Below are 17,382 nucleotides of genomic sequence, written 5' to 3'. Positions count from 1 at the left end.
CAGTAACTCAATTTTTAACCCAGTAAATATCTTTCACATATAGCACATAGCAAGTATAAGCCCAATCTTTTTTTAATATATTCTCTGCCTACTTCAAAAAACCATGAGGAGATCTTGAGGACGGAATCAAGCACTAAGGATGGTAAAGTAGAATGACAAGAGCTTAGGGCACTAACAACATTGTGGAACTGTACCAGCTCTACTTTGCCAGTCTTGAAATTTGTTTCTTATAAGAGAATAAAAGCCTCCATACAATTTTTTGGATTTTTGTTACTCATATTAAAACGTTAATTCCTAACAAAGCCCTTATATATCCGTGAGACTGTAATTTCCTTGAGGGGTTGTGAAATAACGTGTCTCACAGTGCCCTTATATATAGAAGGCTACCATTTCCTAAGTTAAGAAACATTATCTTACTTCTGTGCTAGTTTGGTGGAAATAAACAAGCTCAAGCTTATCAAAGTTTTCATGAGTAGAAATATGACAAATCATTAGAAACTGACCAAAAAAACCCCACAAAAACCCAGAAACCCTCCAAACATGGAAATACCTGCATCAAGATTATCTGAGTTCAATGAATTGGCAGAGTCACAATCCCCTTCAGTTACAAAAGCTAACTTCTCTAAATCAGCAAGCTGCCTTTGAATCGAGATGTGTCTCTCTGAAAGGAAAGTGTAAGAGTTAGAAATTTATGCTTTAACAATATGTATTCCATCTTCACATTCATTTGATCACATCATACAGAATTTTACACTTTCATTTCCTATAGCACAGTGCCTTAGTACCTAGGCAGAAAACTCAGTTTATAAAATGATAAGTGTGTCTCAGAAGGCAGAGTTGCCACTGCATAACCTCACAGCTTTCAAATTTTATCTTATTATTCAATATAGTTTTATAAAAAATGTTTCTAGTCTGTATAAAACACTGAAGCCAGGTTTCCTATTTTCAAAGAACTTTCAATCGGGTGAGAGATAAACACATTAACTACTAACTAGAACACAAGGCAAGATGAATGAACACTTAGGGGTAAAGGTAATACGATGTGGGTATACAGAGGAAGGAATAGCTCATTCCAACAAGTGCCTCTAAGAAGCCTTCACTGAAGTGGCATTTGACTAAGACTTAAGGTATAAACAGATTTTCAATAAGTAGAGATTTGGTGTCTGGCCTTATAAACTGAAATAACCTTATAACTGAAATAAACAAAGGCATGTGGTGTAAAAATATATAGCCACTTCTCTACCACTCCTGGCTAGAAAGTAGTACGTCTGGGGGATAGAGCAGGTAGAAGGATAATGCAGCCAAAAATGTAGTACAGATCATGAGAGGCATAAATTCTATGTAAGTTAGTTTGGACTATACTCGTTAGGTAATGTTAAGTCTTTTCAGTTTTTTGAGTAAATGAATGATATGATTTGAATGCATTTCAGAATCTCTAGCTGTAGTACCAACGATCAATAATTGAGGTGAGAAATTAGTAATGGAAAGGTACTGGAGAATAGAAGGTAAAAAAAACTAGCAGAGGACTTGGGATGTGAAAGGGTGAAGACTAAAGAACAACTGAGATTTTGAGTTTGTATAGTTTAGGATACAAGTACTATTAACCAATAAAAAGGAAGCAGAATACAGTTTTGGCAGAAAGGAAGAGGAAAGAGCACAGGAATTTAGTTTTTTACACAGTGTGTTTGATTACTACTGGAATTAGGTACTCAAGTTCTGTAGGCAGTTGAATTGTAGTGGAAGGTCAGGAGGGACTCTGAATAGATATAACTCAAAAATACGCATGTTAGGTGAAACTAAGAGCACCAGTAAGAAAGCCTAGGAGGAAATCTTTTGAAACAGAGGATAAAAAAGCCAAAACTCAGTCCCAGTAACACATTTTCAGGTTATTCAAATATTACACATTCTTCAAATTACATATTTGTAAATTTTGGAATAAATGAATAAATCATTCCAAAATATATTTAACATATTCTTGATTAGTAGTATGTGGAGTACATTCCCCAATGCTGCTTAACCCACTACCGATTAACAAAAATGGATACAATTTTGAAGTGAGGTATGGAGCGATGAATATATGTATAGGAGACGTTGAGGAAAGGAATCAAGAGGGTAGCTTCAAAAAGAAAAAATGGTATGGAGAATCAAGATAATGCAGAAGCCAGGAGAGAAGGGACTGTAAAAGAGAAGTGTTCAACAGTAAATATCACAAATAGTTGCAGAGATCAAGAAAATACTGGATTTAGTATTTAGTAAGTCTCTAGTGACCTTTAAGAAGGTACAGTGAGGTGTTTTAGAGTACAGATGGGACTGGAAGGAGAAACAAAGTACAGAAAATCAGCATAGATTATTTTTTCAAGAAGTCAGCTAGTATTAGAAAAAAAAAAAGAAGGGATTTTAACTTGCTTCATTCTTTTTAAGGACAGAGAGACCTGAATATTGCAGCCCTATGGAAAGAAATGTTTACAAAGTATAATTCTGAATATATAAGACTCAGACATGGTAACTGATAGGAAAAGCTCCCCAATGAGATAGGAGTCAATGGGATAAACCACAAGGCTCTTTAATATTACATAATTAGATTATATAATTTCTCCACACTGCTCTCTTCCTGCCTATTCCTCTCCAAGCTTCATTCCCAGTTGCTTTGTTTCCCTTCTATATAATTTACATTCTTGTTTGTCTCATCTACAAATAAGCAGTAAGAAGCCAAGGGCTACATCTTTATTCATCTTTGTAATGGTTAAACGCCTAGTGCAGTAAGTTGCACACAGCAGGCACAAGTTGTAAAATAAATTTTAAAAAAATCATTAGTCTTTTTGGGTGCAGTAGCACACTGAGTCAAAATTTTAGAATTCAATTCAGCCCTATCAGACATTCCTGTTAAAATTTATTAAAACATATTTTCACCTAATTCCAAAATGAGAAATACAAAGAGCAACAAATGCTATTGGTTAATTTCCTATATCGGGTATTGTTCAAATGACTTACAATGAGACAGTTTCTATAAACAGGTCAACTGTTTTCCCATTTGATCAAAAATCTTTTAATTACTGGGTAGACAGTAAGATTCAGGCAATGAATCTGTATGTACAAACCAACCTATTTAATCTGAAATCATTGGCTTCCATACTTCAAAGATCTGTGTGTGTATAACAAGATACATAGTACGACTAACGATGTGTTTATTGCAATCATTCTAACTACTAAGTAGTACAGAAGTGAAAGGGGCCCGGTAAGTTAGAAAACTGAAAATCCTCTGAAGAAAATTCTAAAGATCTGTCTAAAGATTCATGAAAAGGCCTATGTACATCTCTAAAGTCACTTTCTGGTTCAAGACAGTAGATATCAATCTGTACTTAAAATCACTCGATCTTTTTTAACACACTAATAATCTAGAAGTCAACAGGCAAACCTATTAAATCAGATGATTCCAAGATGCCAGGTGGTTCTTTTAAAACTTCTTTTTCCTCAATTTTCAGTTCTACTTCAGATACGCCATCTTCATCTTGCCTATATGAGACTGATTTCAAAGGGCTAACTAGACCATCTAAAAATAATTTTTAAAATGTGATTAATCTGTTTCTAATGCATTTCCAATTTCTTAATCACTATTTGTCCCAGCAATGCATTTTCAGGTTTCTCAAACATCACACATTCTTCAAATTAAATACTCATAAATTTTGGAATATGTGAATAAATCTTCCCAAACTATGTTTAACATATTCATGATGGTAGGGAGGTGGAGACAGCATACATCCCCTAAAGCTGCTCAATCACATCTGATTAACATAGAAAGACCCCATGGAGAGGTGAGTTAAGGAGGATATCTTACTCTGGAGTGTACCTGCTCTTCCCCCATTGCAGTTGCAGAAGAAACAACTGGCCTTATTTAGCACTTCTCTTAGCGACCCCCTAGACTGTAGCCCATGGGGTCGCTAAGAGTCGGACACGACTGAGCGACTTCACTTTCACTTTTCCCTTTCATGCACTGGAGAAGGAAATGGCAACCCACTCCAGTATTCTTGCCTGGAGAATCCCAGGGACGTCAGAGCCTGGTGGGCTGCCGTCTATGGGGTCGCACAGAGTTGGACACGACTGAAGCGACTTAGCAGCAGCAGAAGCAGCTTTGATCTCCTGTGATGAGGAGAGGCCTACCTAAGACATTCTGACCTTTGTCTTTTCTGTGATCCACCCTACTCTTTACTATAGCAATCTGTAAAATTGCAGAAATAATTCTATTAGATTATAACTACCCAAATGTTTTTTAAATATTAACCTCACAACTGGCTTAGAAGTAGGAAAGACAACAAATTAAGATTTTTTGTTGTTGTTATGATTCAGAAAAAGAATAAAGGTCAATTTGGGGACAAATTTTTTAAAGAAAAGTTTCTCAGAGCTTACATTTAAAAATGTTCAGACGATTCTTAATAAAGTGTTACTTATCAATCTTTTAAATTCCTTTATGGTCCAATAAACCCTCACTTATAAAACATGCAAGCACAATTAATACAGGCTATTAATTTTCGACAGCCGACTTGATGGAGAAACGTACAAAACTCGATGGGTATTTACGTCTGAGGGAAAACATCCATAATTTAGTCACTCTATTTTAAACTACTTGTCAGCCTCAAATTCTTTTTGGAGGCAAGCTGCTAAAGAAAAAATGGGAAAAACCGCATCTCGTGTCTATTTCGAGACATAAAACCTAATTGACAGCAACGGTTTCTAAATCGTGGCAGTTACCATCTACTACAGTGAACTCGGTTACTCTTATCATATTTTAAAGGACACAGGGAAATATGGCAGACTGGGCTGAGAGGGAAACTACCAAATGAGGTGTAATTTCTAATTTCTATACCAGAAAAAGACCCCCTTTAACGAAGACGTCCACGATCCCATTATTTCCTTTCACCTGCAGCACCACTGGCCTCCACAGATCCTTCCCTGTGAGATCCCCAAGGTTTGTGGCGATGCCGTCCCCCATCCTGAACCCGTTTTTACCGCTATGCGGGTCCCTCGTTCCTCCCCCCATTTCGCTAAAACTGCCTGTTCCCCCATTAAAAACCATCCCAGTGAAGAAGGGCCTCCCCTACTCCCCAGCAAGGCGCACTTTCTTGCTTCTCCTGCGGCAGAAAGATCTGGGCCTCCCTGCACTTACTGCTTTCAGCCTCATCAGGGGCAGAGGCTAGGGACGGGGACAGGGCCGGAGCCTGGGCCAGGGCAGGGGCTGGGACTGGAGCCGAGGCCGGAGTCGGAGCCGAGGCCGGAGCCGGGGTCGAGGCCGAGACCGGAGCCGAATCCGGGGCCGGAGCTGGGACCCGAGCCGAGTCCGGGGTCGGGGTCGGGACCGGGACCTGGGCCACCTCCACCTTCTCCTGGGGCAGCAGCTCCTCCTCCGCCATATTCTCCATAGTTACCGCCTCCTTGCCAGGCCCGCCCGGGGACCAGCAGGGGCTCACGGCGGAGTGAGACAACTGGCGTGAAAGCCCAGAGGGTCAGATCCGAGAAGTGGGGAAGCAAATGGGGAGGGCGAGATGCGTGCAACAGACAAAAGATGAAGAATCAGTGACCAAATCCAGTCAGCAGAAAAATTAAAAGCCACAGGCAGCGATTCGCGCTCCCGTCCGCTTCCTTTTCCCCGAGGCGTTACGACGCCAGCCCCAACTGCGCAGGAGCATGCTGGGGGACAGCGTCCAATGAGCTCAGAGAGTTCTGTTTCCACGGCACGTCTCCGTTCTAGCCGTCAACCACCGAACCCAACCAAAACTACAATACCCAGCGTGCCCCGCGCCCCCCTGGGCGGAGCGAGGAAGGGGCTGGTTCCAAGGCCTCTGAGGAAGTAAATGCAAAGCTAAGCAAACGCTCCGGAGCGTTCGAGCGCTAGCTGCCGTCCGTGCACGGAACTACATTTCCCAGCGGGTCTCGCGCTCGGAGTCCCTTTCCCGTGGTCTGGGCGTCCCAAATCGCAACCGGCGCGGGCTCTGGTAAGTAACGTAGGGAAGCCGAGGGGTTAGTTGACATTTAGGTGGGTACTCTCTCCGCCTCACTCTGGGACCGGAAGAGGGCAGCTGGCGGGACGGACGGAGGATTCGGGGGCCTCTCGAGCTTGGGCGGGGCGACTCTGTGGGCGGACCCAGGGTTGAGCCTGCTCTGTGACGGTTGTGGCTCTGGCCCCGTTCTGCCTTCGGGGCTGCTTCTCGCCCCGGGTTGGGTGCGGTGTGTTTCTACCCGAGTCCGCGGGGCTAGGCGGTTTCTGGGCCGCCTGTCAGTCAGGTGGACTTCGAGGTGGAGGTCTGCTCTTCGTTTCGCGCCTTCACCCACACCATGATCTGAACACTTTTCCTTTTAATTTTGTTTTAACCTACGTATTCCCAATAGCAGCGCCGCGCTGTGGCTGTAAGATGCCTGTGGATGGTGAATTGCGGGGCCCAGGAGTGGGGAGAAGAGCCTATGTTTACATTTAGGCTTTTAATATCCAAAGCTCCTGAATGTGTGGGGCGTCAGGGCACTTGACTGATGCGATTCAGAGTCCTCAAGGCCTCCGTACTTCTCTTTACTCTCCGAGACTGCTTGAGTTTAAGGCGCGCTCCTTCAAGCCCACTGCGGGAGGCAGGAGGAAAACCTTGTTTTCTGACTGCTCTGCGTACACTGGTCCGAATGTTACAGGCAGCAGGAAGGGAGGATTTAGTCTCAGGTACTCGCACTTGCTGTTCGGTTTTCCTAGTTAATAAAGGTGATACTTAATGCTTTTCTTCTTGGTCTGTTTATTTTCTATTTATTTTCAGTACCCAGGGGAGAGCGAGTGTGATTTTTTTGGCAATTTGAAACTCAAAACAAGAACGTGGTCCTCCCTCCCAGTACTTAGAAAGTATATGTGGAGGGGTTTTCCCCTCATCTCCTCCCCAGTTAGCAATTTATCCCATGGAAGTTTTTGTAAATTATGATTCTAAAGCCCTCTTAGTGGCCTCATCCACAACTTTTAACTATTATTACTGGATGTATATACTGCCTCACTGGTCTTAACAGTTAATTAAAAATGGGATAATAACATTATAGTTTGCAGGCATGAGTAGTGGATATTTATGCATCATCTAGGAACCAGTGATGTTTTAATTTGTGAAAGAATGGATGGTTAATTGAAACCTTGATTTAGGATGTCAGTTTCATTAATACCAGCTGAAAACCAGAGGATGAAAAGGGTTAGATTTTTAGTTTTTGTGTTCTGTGGAAATTTTAATCAGAATTCCGAAGCACGGTCCCTGCTCTTGAGCCATCCTAAAGAAGGCATCTTCAAAGTTTGAAAGATTATATTGAGTATATTACTCATCTATTGCTGCGTAAGTTGTTCAAAACGTTATGGCTTAAGACAACCAATACACTTCTTACCCCACAGTAGATATGGGTCAGAATTCAGAAATGGCTTTCTGAGTATATCTGCCTCTGGGTCTCTCATAAGATTGCAGTGAGATACTTGCCAGGGATGCTGCCTAGTGGATGCTTGATTAAGGCTGCAGGATCAGCTTCAAGGGTGGCTCACTCACATGCCTATAAGTCCATTCATTTTTGGCAAAAGGTTTCAGCTCTTCCTTGGTGGGCTTTTCCTAGGGTTACTTGAATGTCTTCATGATATGGTGGCTGGCTTTTCCTAGGGTGAACAATTCAAGACAGAGAAAGGCAGAAGCCACAGTGTGTTATTTGACCTAGCCACATATTGTCTTATAAATATATCCTGTTGGTTACACAGGTCATCTCTACTTATTGTGAGAGGGAACTTCATAAGAGATGGTGGCAGAAAATCAGGAGCCAATTGGGAGGCAGGCCAGCACAGGAAATCTCCACTCATTTAGTTTATATTTTGATTTCCATAAAATTGGTATGAATGGTACACTAATATAAAAGATTTGTCACAGTACATATATAGGTATTTTTCTTTTGATAGTCTACTCTCTGCAGTATATTTTTTCTGATTTGTCTTATGGATAATAGAGTCAAATTGGTTTTTGTGTGTGTGTATGTGTGTGTTCAAAGCACAACATGAAAGGGTTTAAATTGTAAAAGGTAAAATAACCAGCCTGTTGCCTTTAAGCAATTCATTTCATGAAAGTTATTGTTTTTCCTTATACCTTTCTCCCCATGGAATGGTATCCTTGGAACAAGAAAGAAAAAGGAAGATTATTCCTGTGATCTGGAAGCTCAACTGTGAATTTAATTATTGCCATGAATTATCTTAAAAGGCAAAATTTCTGGGTAATTTAGAGTCTGTCCTTAGAAGTATATGTTGACTATTTTATTAATTTTTATTATTATTATCAGATTTCTGGTCTCAGTATTTTCCTTCTTCTGTATTCTTCAAAACTTTCTACAAGTTTGATTTAGTGTAATTGATCATTCTTTATAGAACTTCACTTACTGTGATCATGTTTAACCAGGAGTACTTGTAATTGCTTGGTTTCTAGTCTTTGTTATGTTCTTAGCATCAATACATATCACTCTGTGTGTGTGTGTGTGTGTGTGTGTGTGTATGTGTGCGTTGTGTGTGTGTGTTAGTTGTTCAGTCGTGTCTGACTCTTTGCGACCCCACGGTCTGTAGCCTGCCAGGCTCCTCTTTCCATGGGATTATCAGGCAAAAATACTAGAGTGAGTTGCCATTCCCTCTCCAGGGGATCCTCCCAACCCAGGGATTGAACTCTGGTCTCCTGCATCGCAGACGCATTCTTAACCATCTCTGTGTCACATGGAAGTCCTATATATATCACTAGCAGCAATAAACTCTCCTTTGGACTTTGCTTGTGGACCCCTTTATATCTTCTTGCCCCAGCAAATCTGGTGATGTTCCCAATCTCTGGCCTCTGTGTTCCAGTACAGGATGATTATATATACCATCTTTAAAGTGTTTATGACCATTGGGGATGACTGTGTGTAGTTTTCTTTCTTTCTTTTTCTTTTTGTCAGCAGCAGCAGTATAGACTTGATCCAGACCGGGGCTGGAAAAGGGAGACTGGGATGAGAAATGGACAGAGGGACTGCAATGAACAAGAGTTGGAAGTGACTCAGAATGAACAATCACTATTCTGGGAAAGAAAAGTTCACCTACTCATTTACTCAGAGGGCATTTATGAACACCTCCTAAATTTTCAATACAGCGTACTCTTCAAGAAGCTCAGGGTCTAGCAGAAAGACAATTGCTGAAGCCAGTATTTTTTTAGACTCTACTTTGTACTATCTTGTACAAGGTGCTTTTACATCCATAGTTTCATTTTAGTTTTTAGAAAACCCTCTCAGATGAGTTATCTCTATTTTACATATAGTGGAGCTAGGACTCAAAAAATGTGTGTGTTTTGCCCGACGTCTCACTCAGTGAGAGATGGAGGGTGTGTTGAGAAAATGAAGACTTAATGACTAATTGGTTTTGAGGTGTGGGTGGGGCAAAATATAATAGTCCTGCAGGCAATTGAAAATGGGAATGCAATGCTAGAGAGAGACGTTTGCCTTAAAGGCATACTTTTGAGAGTCTTTCTTAAAAGGTGACCATCCCCACACTGATGGAAGGGAACAGGTCATGAGGCAGAATATGAGTAAAGTGGAACAATGAGACAATCCTATCATGTTGAGAATGGGTAACATACAAAAATTATTTTATAAAACTCCAATCTTTAAGAAACTGAAAAAAGTATGATTTCTAACGTTTTTGTTGTAGCAATGGTTAAAAAAAAACCCCACACACATAATGTGTTTTTGATGTTTATTTTAGCTTTGCAAAATGTCCAACAAAGAATCTTGTGGGAAAAAGAAGTCTCAGAGAAAAGGCACCACCCCATCATCCAATATTGATGAAGTAAGAATTTTGACTTATTGACCTAAAGATAACCTGTTTTACAGTTTTATTTTTGTATGATGAAAAAAATACACCTCAGTTTTAAAACAAGTTGTGTTTTATATTTTGTTCTTCTGACCAAGGAAGAGTCATTTGTTTTTCTTTACTTGCATTATTTTATTTATTCCTCTCAACTCTGTGAGGTAGATACTATTATTATCCCAGTTATACAAATGGAGAAACTGAGGGTTGGCAGTATCCTTTTTGGCTCCTTCTCCTCTTAAACTATACTCTTGCAGCCTCAGTTTTCTCAATGTGGTAAATTGCAGTTACATTCTTTAAGTTGCTGGGACCAAAACCCTGGTCATCATGCTCTGCCTGCATCCCATCTATCAGCAAGTTCTGTCAGCTGAATGTGACTACCACTCCCACTGCTTTCACCATGATCCAGGCAAACAGCTTGCTTTCTACCTTTGCCTTCTTGTGTTCTCAACATAACAGGCAGAGTGATCCTATTAAGATGTTAAATCATGTCACTCTTCTGCTCAATGTTTTCTAGTGATTTTCCATTTTAGAGAAAAAGCTAATGTTCTTGCTGGGACAGAAAACATATTACTGTCACCATCTCATCTCCATCTCATTCTCCCTTTACTTTCTCCACTCCTTGGCTTCCTTATTGTTGCTCCAGTAAGCCAGGCACATTCCTGCTTTGTGCTTGCTGTTACTCCCTTTAACTTGAAAACTTTCCCTAGATACTCACAGGGTTTGTTCCTTTGTTTCATTAGGTCTCCGTTCAGATGTCAAATTACCAGTGGGGACCCATTTTGACTACTTTGTTTAAAATTGCAACAGCCTCACCCTTGCCTCCCAGCCCTTCCTGACCCCTTTCTCTGCTTTATTATTATTATTTTTTTAATAGCATCATCTGACTCACTATATATATTACTTACTTATTTGTAAGTTAAACCTTCAGTAGGTGTAACCTCTATGACAGCAGGGATTTTTATTGTTCTTTCACTAATCTGTTCTCACTGTCTAAAAGAATGTCTTTGATACATGGTAGGTACTTGAAATACGTTTGTCCTGGGTCTGTTGAATTCAGGATCCACTGAAAAATAACTGGGTATATGGTTTTGCTTTGTAGGAGACTAAGTATTACTAGGGCAGTACCACTTCCCAATGTCCTTATGTGAGCTGTCTGCAACATTATGCTATATTACCTCTATCCCAAGTGAAAGTGAAAAAGTGAAAGTGTTAGTTACTCAGTCATGTCCGACTCTTACAACTCCATCGACTGTAGCCTGCCAGCCTCCTCTGTCCGTGGAATTCTCCAGGCAAGAATACTGGAATTGGTAGCCATTCCCTTCTTCGGGATCTTCCTGACTCAGGGATTGAACCCAGGTCTCCTGCATTGCAAGCAGATTCTATAACATGTGAGCCACCAGGGCAGCCTACTTCTATCCCATCTCATTCAGAGCACTTAGATCTTCTGATTTCTAGTTAAGTCTCCTTTCCTCTTACCAATGTTTGTATCCCGTTAAACCTTGTTCCCGGACTTCCCTGGTGGTACTGGGTAAGAACCCAACTGCCGATGGAGGGGACACGGTTCCGATCCCTGGTCCGAGAAGATGCTACATGCCAAGGAGCAACTAAGCCAGTGGGCTGCAGCTACTGAGTCTACTTGCTCCAGAGCCTGAGAGTTGTAACTGCTGCCTGTTCGCCACAACTGCTGGGCCTCGGTGTTGCAGCTACTGAAGCCCTTGCATCTAGAGCCTGTTCTCTGCAACAGGAGAAGCCACTGCAATGAGAAGGCTCTCCTACCACAACTAGAGAATAGTCCCTGCTCTCTGCAACTAGAGAAAGCCTGTGCGCACCAACAAAGACCCAACATGGCTGAATAAATAAATAAACATTGTTCTCCTCTGAAACTTACTATAAATGCAGAAGGAATCTTGATTTATAACAACATTGATAAAAGAATGCCCTGTTACACTGTGCTTTATTTTGTGCTTTTCTTTCCTTTTTTCCAAATGACATTCTTAGGATAAGAGAGAGAAAAAACCATCAGTAAGTTCTACTAGTTCAACTTGCTCTATAAGATCAGTGTCATCAGAGAAGAGAAAACTGGTGAGTATTTAGATACTGTAACTAACTGTAAAAATGATACTAAAGTTTTAATGTACAATTAAAAGCTTTATGATATAAATTCCCCTACTACTTTTCCATTAATTTTTTCTTGATATTATACTTTTTGATAGCTGGTAGATGGAAAACCAGCTTTTTCCTGATACTCACCAAAAAGCATTTATCAAATTCTTTCTTTGTGCTAATAGATCCTATCATGGGATTAGATAACGTGAATATAAATTTAGACAACTTTTAAGTCTTTTCCTGTATATGGTTAACTTTGTCTTTACAATTTCATTTTGAAGTCACCAGGGCAGAGATAGTGTTTGCATTTTCAGATTCAGAAATTGAGATCTAGAAAGTTAAGTGACTTATGAAAGGACACAAAATTGCAGCAACAAAGCAAAGTCCAGATTTTTTCCCACTGTCTGCCAAATAATATGAAACAGTGACAGCAGACTAAACACATCAACCTGGTACATGGATGGTTGCGAAGTGCTCACGTATTCAAGTGAAGAGATAGGAGTATATGAAGATTGCTGCACAGTTGTTGTAGGTAATAAGAGAAAATAGTTGTGAAAGTTCCATGAATGCAGATTTGGGTTTTTAAGAGTTTGTTTTCACATAATGAAACTGCTATTGCAATTCTTGCTGTATTAACCTTCTTAAAACACTGATTTCATCATATTTCTCCTCTGTTGAAAAATTTTCACTTACTTTCTTAGTTTATCATTTGGGCTTCCCTGGTGGCTCAGCTGGAGAAGGCAATGGCACCCCACTCCAGTACTCTTGCCTGGAAAATCCCATGGACGGAGGAGCCTGGTGGGCTGCAGTCCATGGGGTCGCTAAGAGTCGGACACGACTGAGCGACTTCACTTTCACTTTTCCCTTTCATGCGCTGGAGAAGGAAATGGCAACCCACTCCAGTATTCTTGCCTGGAGAATCCCAGGGACGGCGGAGCCTGGTGGGCTGCCGTCTATGGGGTCGCACAGAGTCGGACACGACTGAAGCGACTGAGCAGCAGCAGCAGGTGGCTCAGCTGGTAAGAATCCGCCTGCATGTGGGAGACCTGAGTTCTATCCCTGGTTTGGGAAGATCCCCTGGAGAAGGGAACACCTACCCACTCCAGTTTTCTGGCTTGGAGAATTCCATGGACTGTACAGTCCATGGGGTCACAAAGAGTCAGGACCCTTTAAATTTTGATCTTACCTTAAGTATCCAGTTTTCATTTTTCTTCTTCCTCAAAGCAGCCCCTCTAGGTAGGCTGGTTTATTTTCTGTCTGCTGAATTTACACCAGTCATCTCCAGCTTCTTAGAATGCGTAAGCATTTTTAATGGAGAATGCCTTTTTCTTTTACCCATTCATCTTTGTTCAATATATCCTCAATCTTTAGCATATTTTTGGCCTACTTTTTTTTCCTTGATACATCCCAACGTTTGGGTTTTGATCTTTTAAACTCTTTTACAACTTATTGTTTATTGTTCTGCTTTATTTTATTGTTTATAATATATATCCTTCTACGTCTTTCTACTTTATCTTTTTGCTTTACTCTGAGTTCTTTAGGCCAGGGACTATATCCTCTTTGTTATTTTTATTGTGTCTAGCCCTCTGCCCCTAGAGAGACAGGGTGTTAGAAAGGGTAGAGAAATCTGGTTTCAGATCATGGCTCTGTGACTAACTTGCTTTGTAATGTTGAGGATATTTTGCTCTATTTGAGCCTTGGGTGCTTTGTCTGTAAAATGAAATACTAATAATATCTATCTCACGAGATTATTGCAAGGATTAAGAAAATTATTGTGTCAACCTGATACCGACCAGGGTTCTTGGCCTGCCCATAGTCAATAGAAAGTGATCAGATGCCAGATAAGAAGTTCAGGTAAGATTTCATTGGGGTGCCTGCTGTAGCGGGGAGAGTGAGAACAAGGAACAGTTTGCTTTCTCACTCACTGAGGTGGGAGCTGCCTTGTTTCTTTTTTAAATTTGTATTTTAAAAATTGGAGTAAAATTGCTTTACAATGTTGTATTAGTTTCTGCTGTATAACAACATGAATCAGGTATATGTATACATATATCCCCTCCCTCTTTAGCCTCCCTCCCACCCCACCCCCAATCCCACCCCTCTAGGTCATCACAGCATGGAGTTGAGTTCCCTGTACTATATAGCAGCCTCGCACTAGATATCTGTTTTACATATGGTTCAGTTCAGTTCAGTCGCTCAGTTGTGTCCGACTCTCAGTGACCCCATGGACTGCAGCACACCAGGCCTCCCTGTCCATCACTAACTCCCAGAGTTTACTCAGACTCATGTCCATTAAGTCAGTGATGCCATCCAGCCATCTCATCCTCTGTCGTCCCCTTCTCCTCCTGCCGTCAATCTTTCCCAGCATCAGGGTCCTTTCAAATGAGTCAGCTCTTCGCATCAGGTGGCCAAAGTATTGGAGTTTCAGCTTCAACATCAGTCCTTCCAATGAACATCCAGGACTGATCTCCTTTAGGATGGACTGGTTGGGTCTCCTTGCAATCCAAGGGACTCTCAAGAGTCTTCTCCAACACCACAGTTCAAAAGCATCAATTCGGCGCTCAGCTTTCTTTATAGTCCAACTCTCACATCCATACATGACTACTGGAAAAACCATAGTCTTGACTAGACGGACCTTTATTGGCAAAGCAATGTCTCTGCTTTTTAGTATGCTGTCTAGGTTGGTCATAACTTTTCTTCCAAGGAGTAAGCGTCTTTTTATTTCATGGCTGCAGTCAACCATCTGCAGTGATTTTGGAGCCCCCAAAAATAAAGTCTGCCATTGTTTCCCAATCTGTTTGCCATGAAGTGATGGGACCAGATGCCATGATCTTAGTTTTCTGAATGTTGACCTTTAAGCCAACTTTTTCACTCTCCTCTTTCACTTTCATCAAGAGGCTCTTTAGTTCTTCTTCACTTTCTGCCATTACAGATGGTAGTGTATATATATATATCAGTGTTACTCTCTCAGTGTGCCCCACCCTCTCCTTCTCCCACTATGTCTTTAAGTCCGTGCTCTGCATCTGCATCTCTGTTCCTGCCCTGCAGATAGATTCATCAGTACCATTTTTCTAGATTCCATATATATGCATTGGTGTACGATATTTGTTTTTCTCTTTCTGATTTACTTTACTATGTTTGACAGACCCTAGGTTCACCCACATCACTGCATATGACTCAATCTAGTTCCTTTTTATGGCTGAGTAATACAGCATTGTGTATATGTACCACATCTTCTTTATTCATCTGTTGATGGACATCTAGGTTGCTTCTCTGTCCTGCCTATTGTAAATGGTGCTGTGCTATGCTTAGTTGCTCAGTCCTGTCTGACTTTTTGCCACCTCATAGACTGTAGCCCACCAGGCTCCTCTGTCCATGCGGATTCTCCAGGCAAGAATGCTGGAGTGGGTAGCAGTTGTTTTGGGTTTGCTTTTGTGGGTTGTCTTCTTCTCTTTTGTTTCCTGCCTAGAGAATTTCCTTTATCATCTTTTGTAGGCTGGCTTTGTTTAGTCCCTAAGTCGAGTCCGACTCTTGTGACCCCATGCACTGTAGCCTACCAGGCTCCACTGTCCATGGAATTTCCCAGGCAGAAATACTGGAGTAGGTTGCCATTTCCTTATCCAGGGGATCTTCCTGACCCAGGGATCGTACCCACATTTCCTTCATTGGCAGGCAGATTCTTTACCACTGAGCCAAGGACACTAAATCAGAAGGCTAAAATCCTTGAGTAAGTAAGGCTGGCTTGGTGGTGCTGAATTCTCTTAGCTTTTGCTTCTCTGTGTAGCTTTTAATTTCTCCATCGAATCTGAATGAGATCCTTGCTGGCTGTAATCTTGGCTGTAGGTTTTTCTCTTTCATCACTGTAACTGTATCCTGCCACTTCCACCTGGCCTGCAGAGTTTCTGCTGAAAAATCAACTGAGAGCCTTATGGGAATTCCCTTGTATGTTATTTTTTGCTGTTTTTAATGTTTTTTCCATGCTGTTTTTAATATTTTTTTCTTTGTATTTGATTTTTGTTAGTGTGATTAGTATGTGTCTTGGTATGTTTCACTAGGGTTTATCCTGCATGGGTCTCTTTGTACTTCCCAGACTTGAGTGGCTATCTCCTTTCCCATGTTAGGAAAGTTTCTGACTATAATCTCTTTGAATATTTTCTCAGACCATTTCTTTTCCCTTCTTCTAAGACCCAGTATTTCGACTGTTAGTGTATTTAGTGTTGTTGCAGAGTTCTCTGGGTCTGTCTTTAATTTTTTTCATTCTTTTTTTTTTTTCAATCCTGTTCCTTGGCTGTTATTTCTACATCCTGTCTTCCATTTCACTTTTTCATTTTTCTGCCTTAGTTATTCTGCTATTGATTCCTTCTAGTGTATTTTTCATTTCAGTTATTGTGTTCATCTCTGTTTGCGTGTTCTTTAGTTCTTCTAAGTCTTTGTTAAACATTTCTTGTATTTTCTCGATCAGTGCCTCCATTCTATTTCTGAATTTTTGGATCATTTTTACTATCATGAATTTTTTTTTTTCAGGTAAGTTGTCTATTTCCTCTTCTTTTGTTTGGTCTTGTAGGTTTTTATTGTGCTTCTTTGTTTGTAACTTGGGTTTTTGTCATCACATATTTTTGGTGGGGTGGGACTGCAGGCATTAGGTAGAGCTATGTCTTGGTGTTGAGATGTGGACTTCCAAAAGACTTTACTCAAATTAATATTCCCTGGAGTCCGAGGTTCTCTGTTAGTTTGGTGGTTCAGACTCAGCCCTCCTACTGTAGGAGCTCAGGCCCATCCTCTGGCCCATGAACCGAGATCCTACAAGTCACAAGCCACAGAGTAACAACAACAACAACAAAAAGTGAAATTTTAAAAATTAACACATATATTAGAAAAAATAAAGATAGAAATGAAACAACCACTGGAAGGTAAAACAGAACTGCAATAGGAAAAAAGAAAAGAGAACAAAAGCTGGAAAAAGTCCTATCATTAAATAAATGATATAATGATATAATGATAGGGGGCAGGGCTTGGGGGGGGTGGGCCCTATGCTCAGGGCCCATGCTGCAGATAAAGGCCCTGGGTGGGGTGGGGTGCAGATTGCCTAAGCTCAGCCCGGCCTGGAGGGCTCTGGAACGCCTCTGGCCTCAGAGTACGAGGATCAGGCCCCTGGCTTCAGCAGGCTCCCCAGGGTTGAGTAGGTGCCAGGTGCATTCTCCTGATCTGCTGACCTCCGAGGGTCTCTCCTCGTCCCCGCTGATCCCCTGAGTGTACCTCTCAAGGCCTGGGGACTCCTCCTCTCCCCCAGCTTTTCCTCAGGAACACCCATCCCGTCCAGCCTCTGCTTCTTCCCCTTCGTTCCCTGCTATGTTCTACCCCATTGCTCAGGTGTTCCTCCTGTCTGCCTGGGTGTCATGGTCCCCACCAGCATCTGG

The 17,382-nt window shown here is 41.4% G+C and overlaps 2 protein-coding genes across 28 annotated transcripts in view; one reads left to right on the top strand and one right to left on the bottom strand.

Annotated features, from left to right (window-relative positions):
* TRMT1L (tRNA methyltransferase 1L) overlaps window positions 1-5,653 on the bottom strand; it is a 40,683-nt gene extending 35,030 nt beyond the window's left edge. For 2 of the 6 annotated variants that reach the window (XR_014054361.1, XM_081492216.1), the window contains exons 1-3: window positions 5,162-5,653; window positions 3,416-3,550; window positions 551-661 (exon numbers count right to left, since the gene is read on the bottom strand). Coding sequence is in view for 2 of the 6 variants with exons in the window: in XM_081492216.1 (XP_081348342.1) it covers window positions 551-661; window positions 3,416-3,550; window positions 5,162-5,414 (499 nt within the window). In the remaining 4 variants the exon portion in view is untranslated. Of the gene's footprint in view, window positions 1-550; window positions 662-3,415; window positions 3,551-4,029 lie in introns of all 6 variants that reach the window. The other 4 variants (XM_081492219.1, XM_081492221.1, XM_081492220.1 and 1 more) reach the window with 4 other exon arrangements.
* A 147-nt stretch (window positions 5,654-5,800) lies between these two features.
* Window positions 5,801-17,382, top strand: part of SWT1 (SWT1 RNA endoribonuclease homolog) — a 109,973-nt gene continuing 98,391 nt past the window's right edge. For 9 of the 22 annotated variants that reach the window (XR_014054358.1, XM_081492207.1, XM_081492202.1 and 6 more), the window contains exons 1-3: window positions 5,801-5,987; window positions 9,755-9,838; window positions 11,861-11,944. Coding sequence is in view for 16 of the 22 variants with exons in the window: in XM_081492207.1 (XP_081348333.1) it covers window positions 9,764-9,838; window positions 11,861-11,944 (159 nt within the window). In the remaining 6 variants the exon portion in view is untranslated. Of the gene's footprint in view, window positions 5,988-6,207; window positions 6,698-9,754; window positions 9,839-11,860; window positions 11,945-17,382 lie in introns of those variants that run through there. The other 13 variants (XM_081492203.1, XM_081492199.1, XM_081492198.1 and 10 more) reach the window with 3 other exon arrangements.

Source organism: Giraffa tippelskirchi, chromosome 5 (assembly GCF_054371585.1).
Source record: "Giraffa tippelskirchi isolate mGirTip1 chromosome 5, T2T-mGirTip1v1.2.pri, whole genome shotgun sequence".
NCBI lineage: Eukaryota > Metazoa > Chordata > Mammalia > Artiodactyla > Giraffidae > Giraffa > Giraffa tippelskirchi.
The sequence above is the reverse complement of the archived record's forward strand: the minus strand, read 5'-3'. Positions and strand labels throughout refer to the sequence as shown.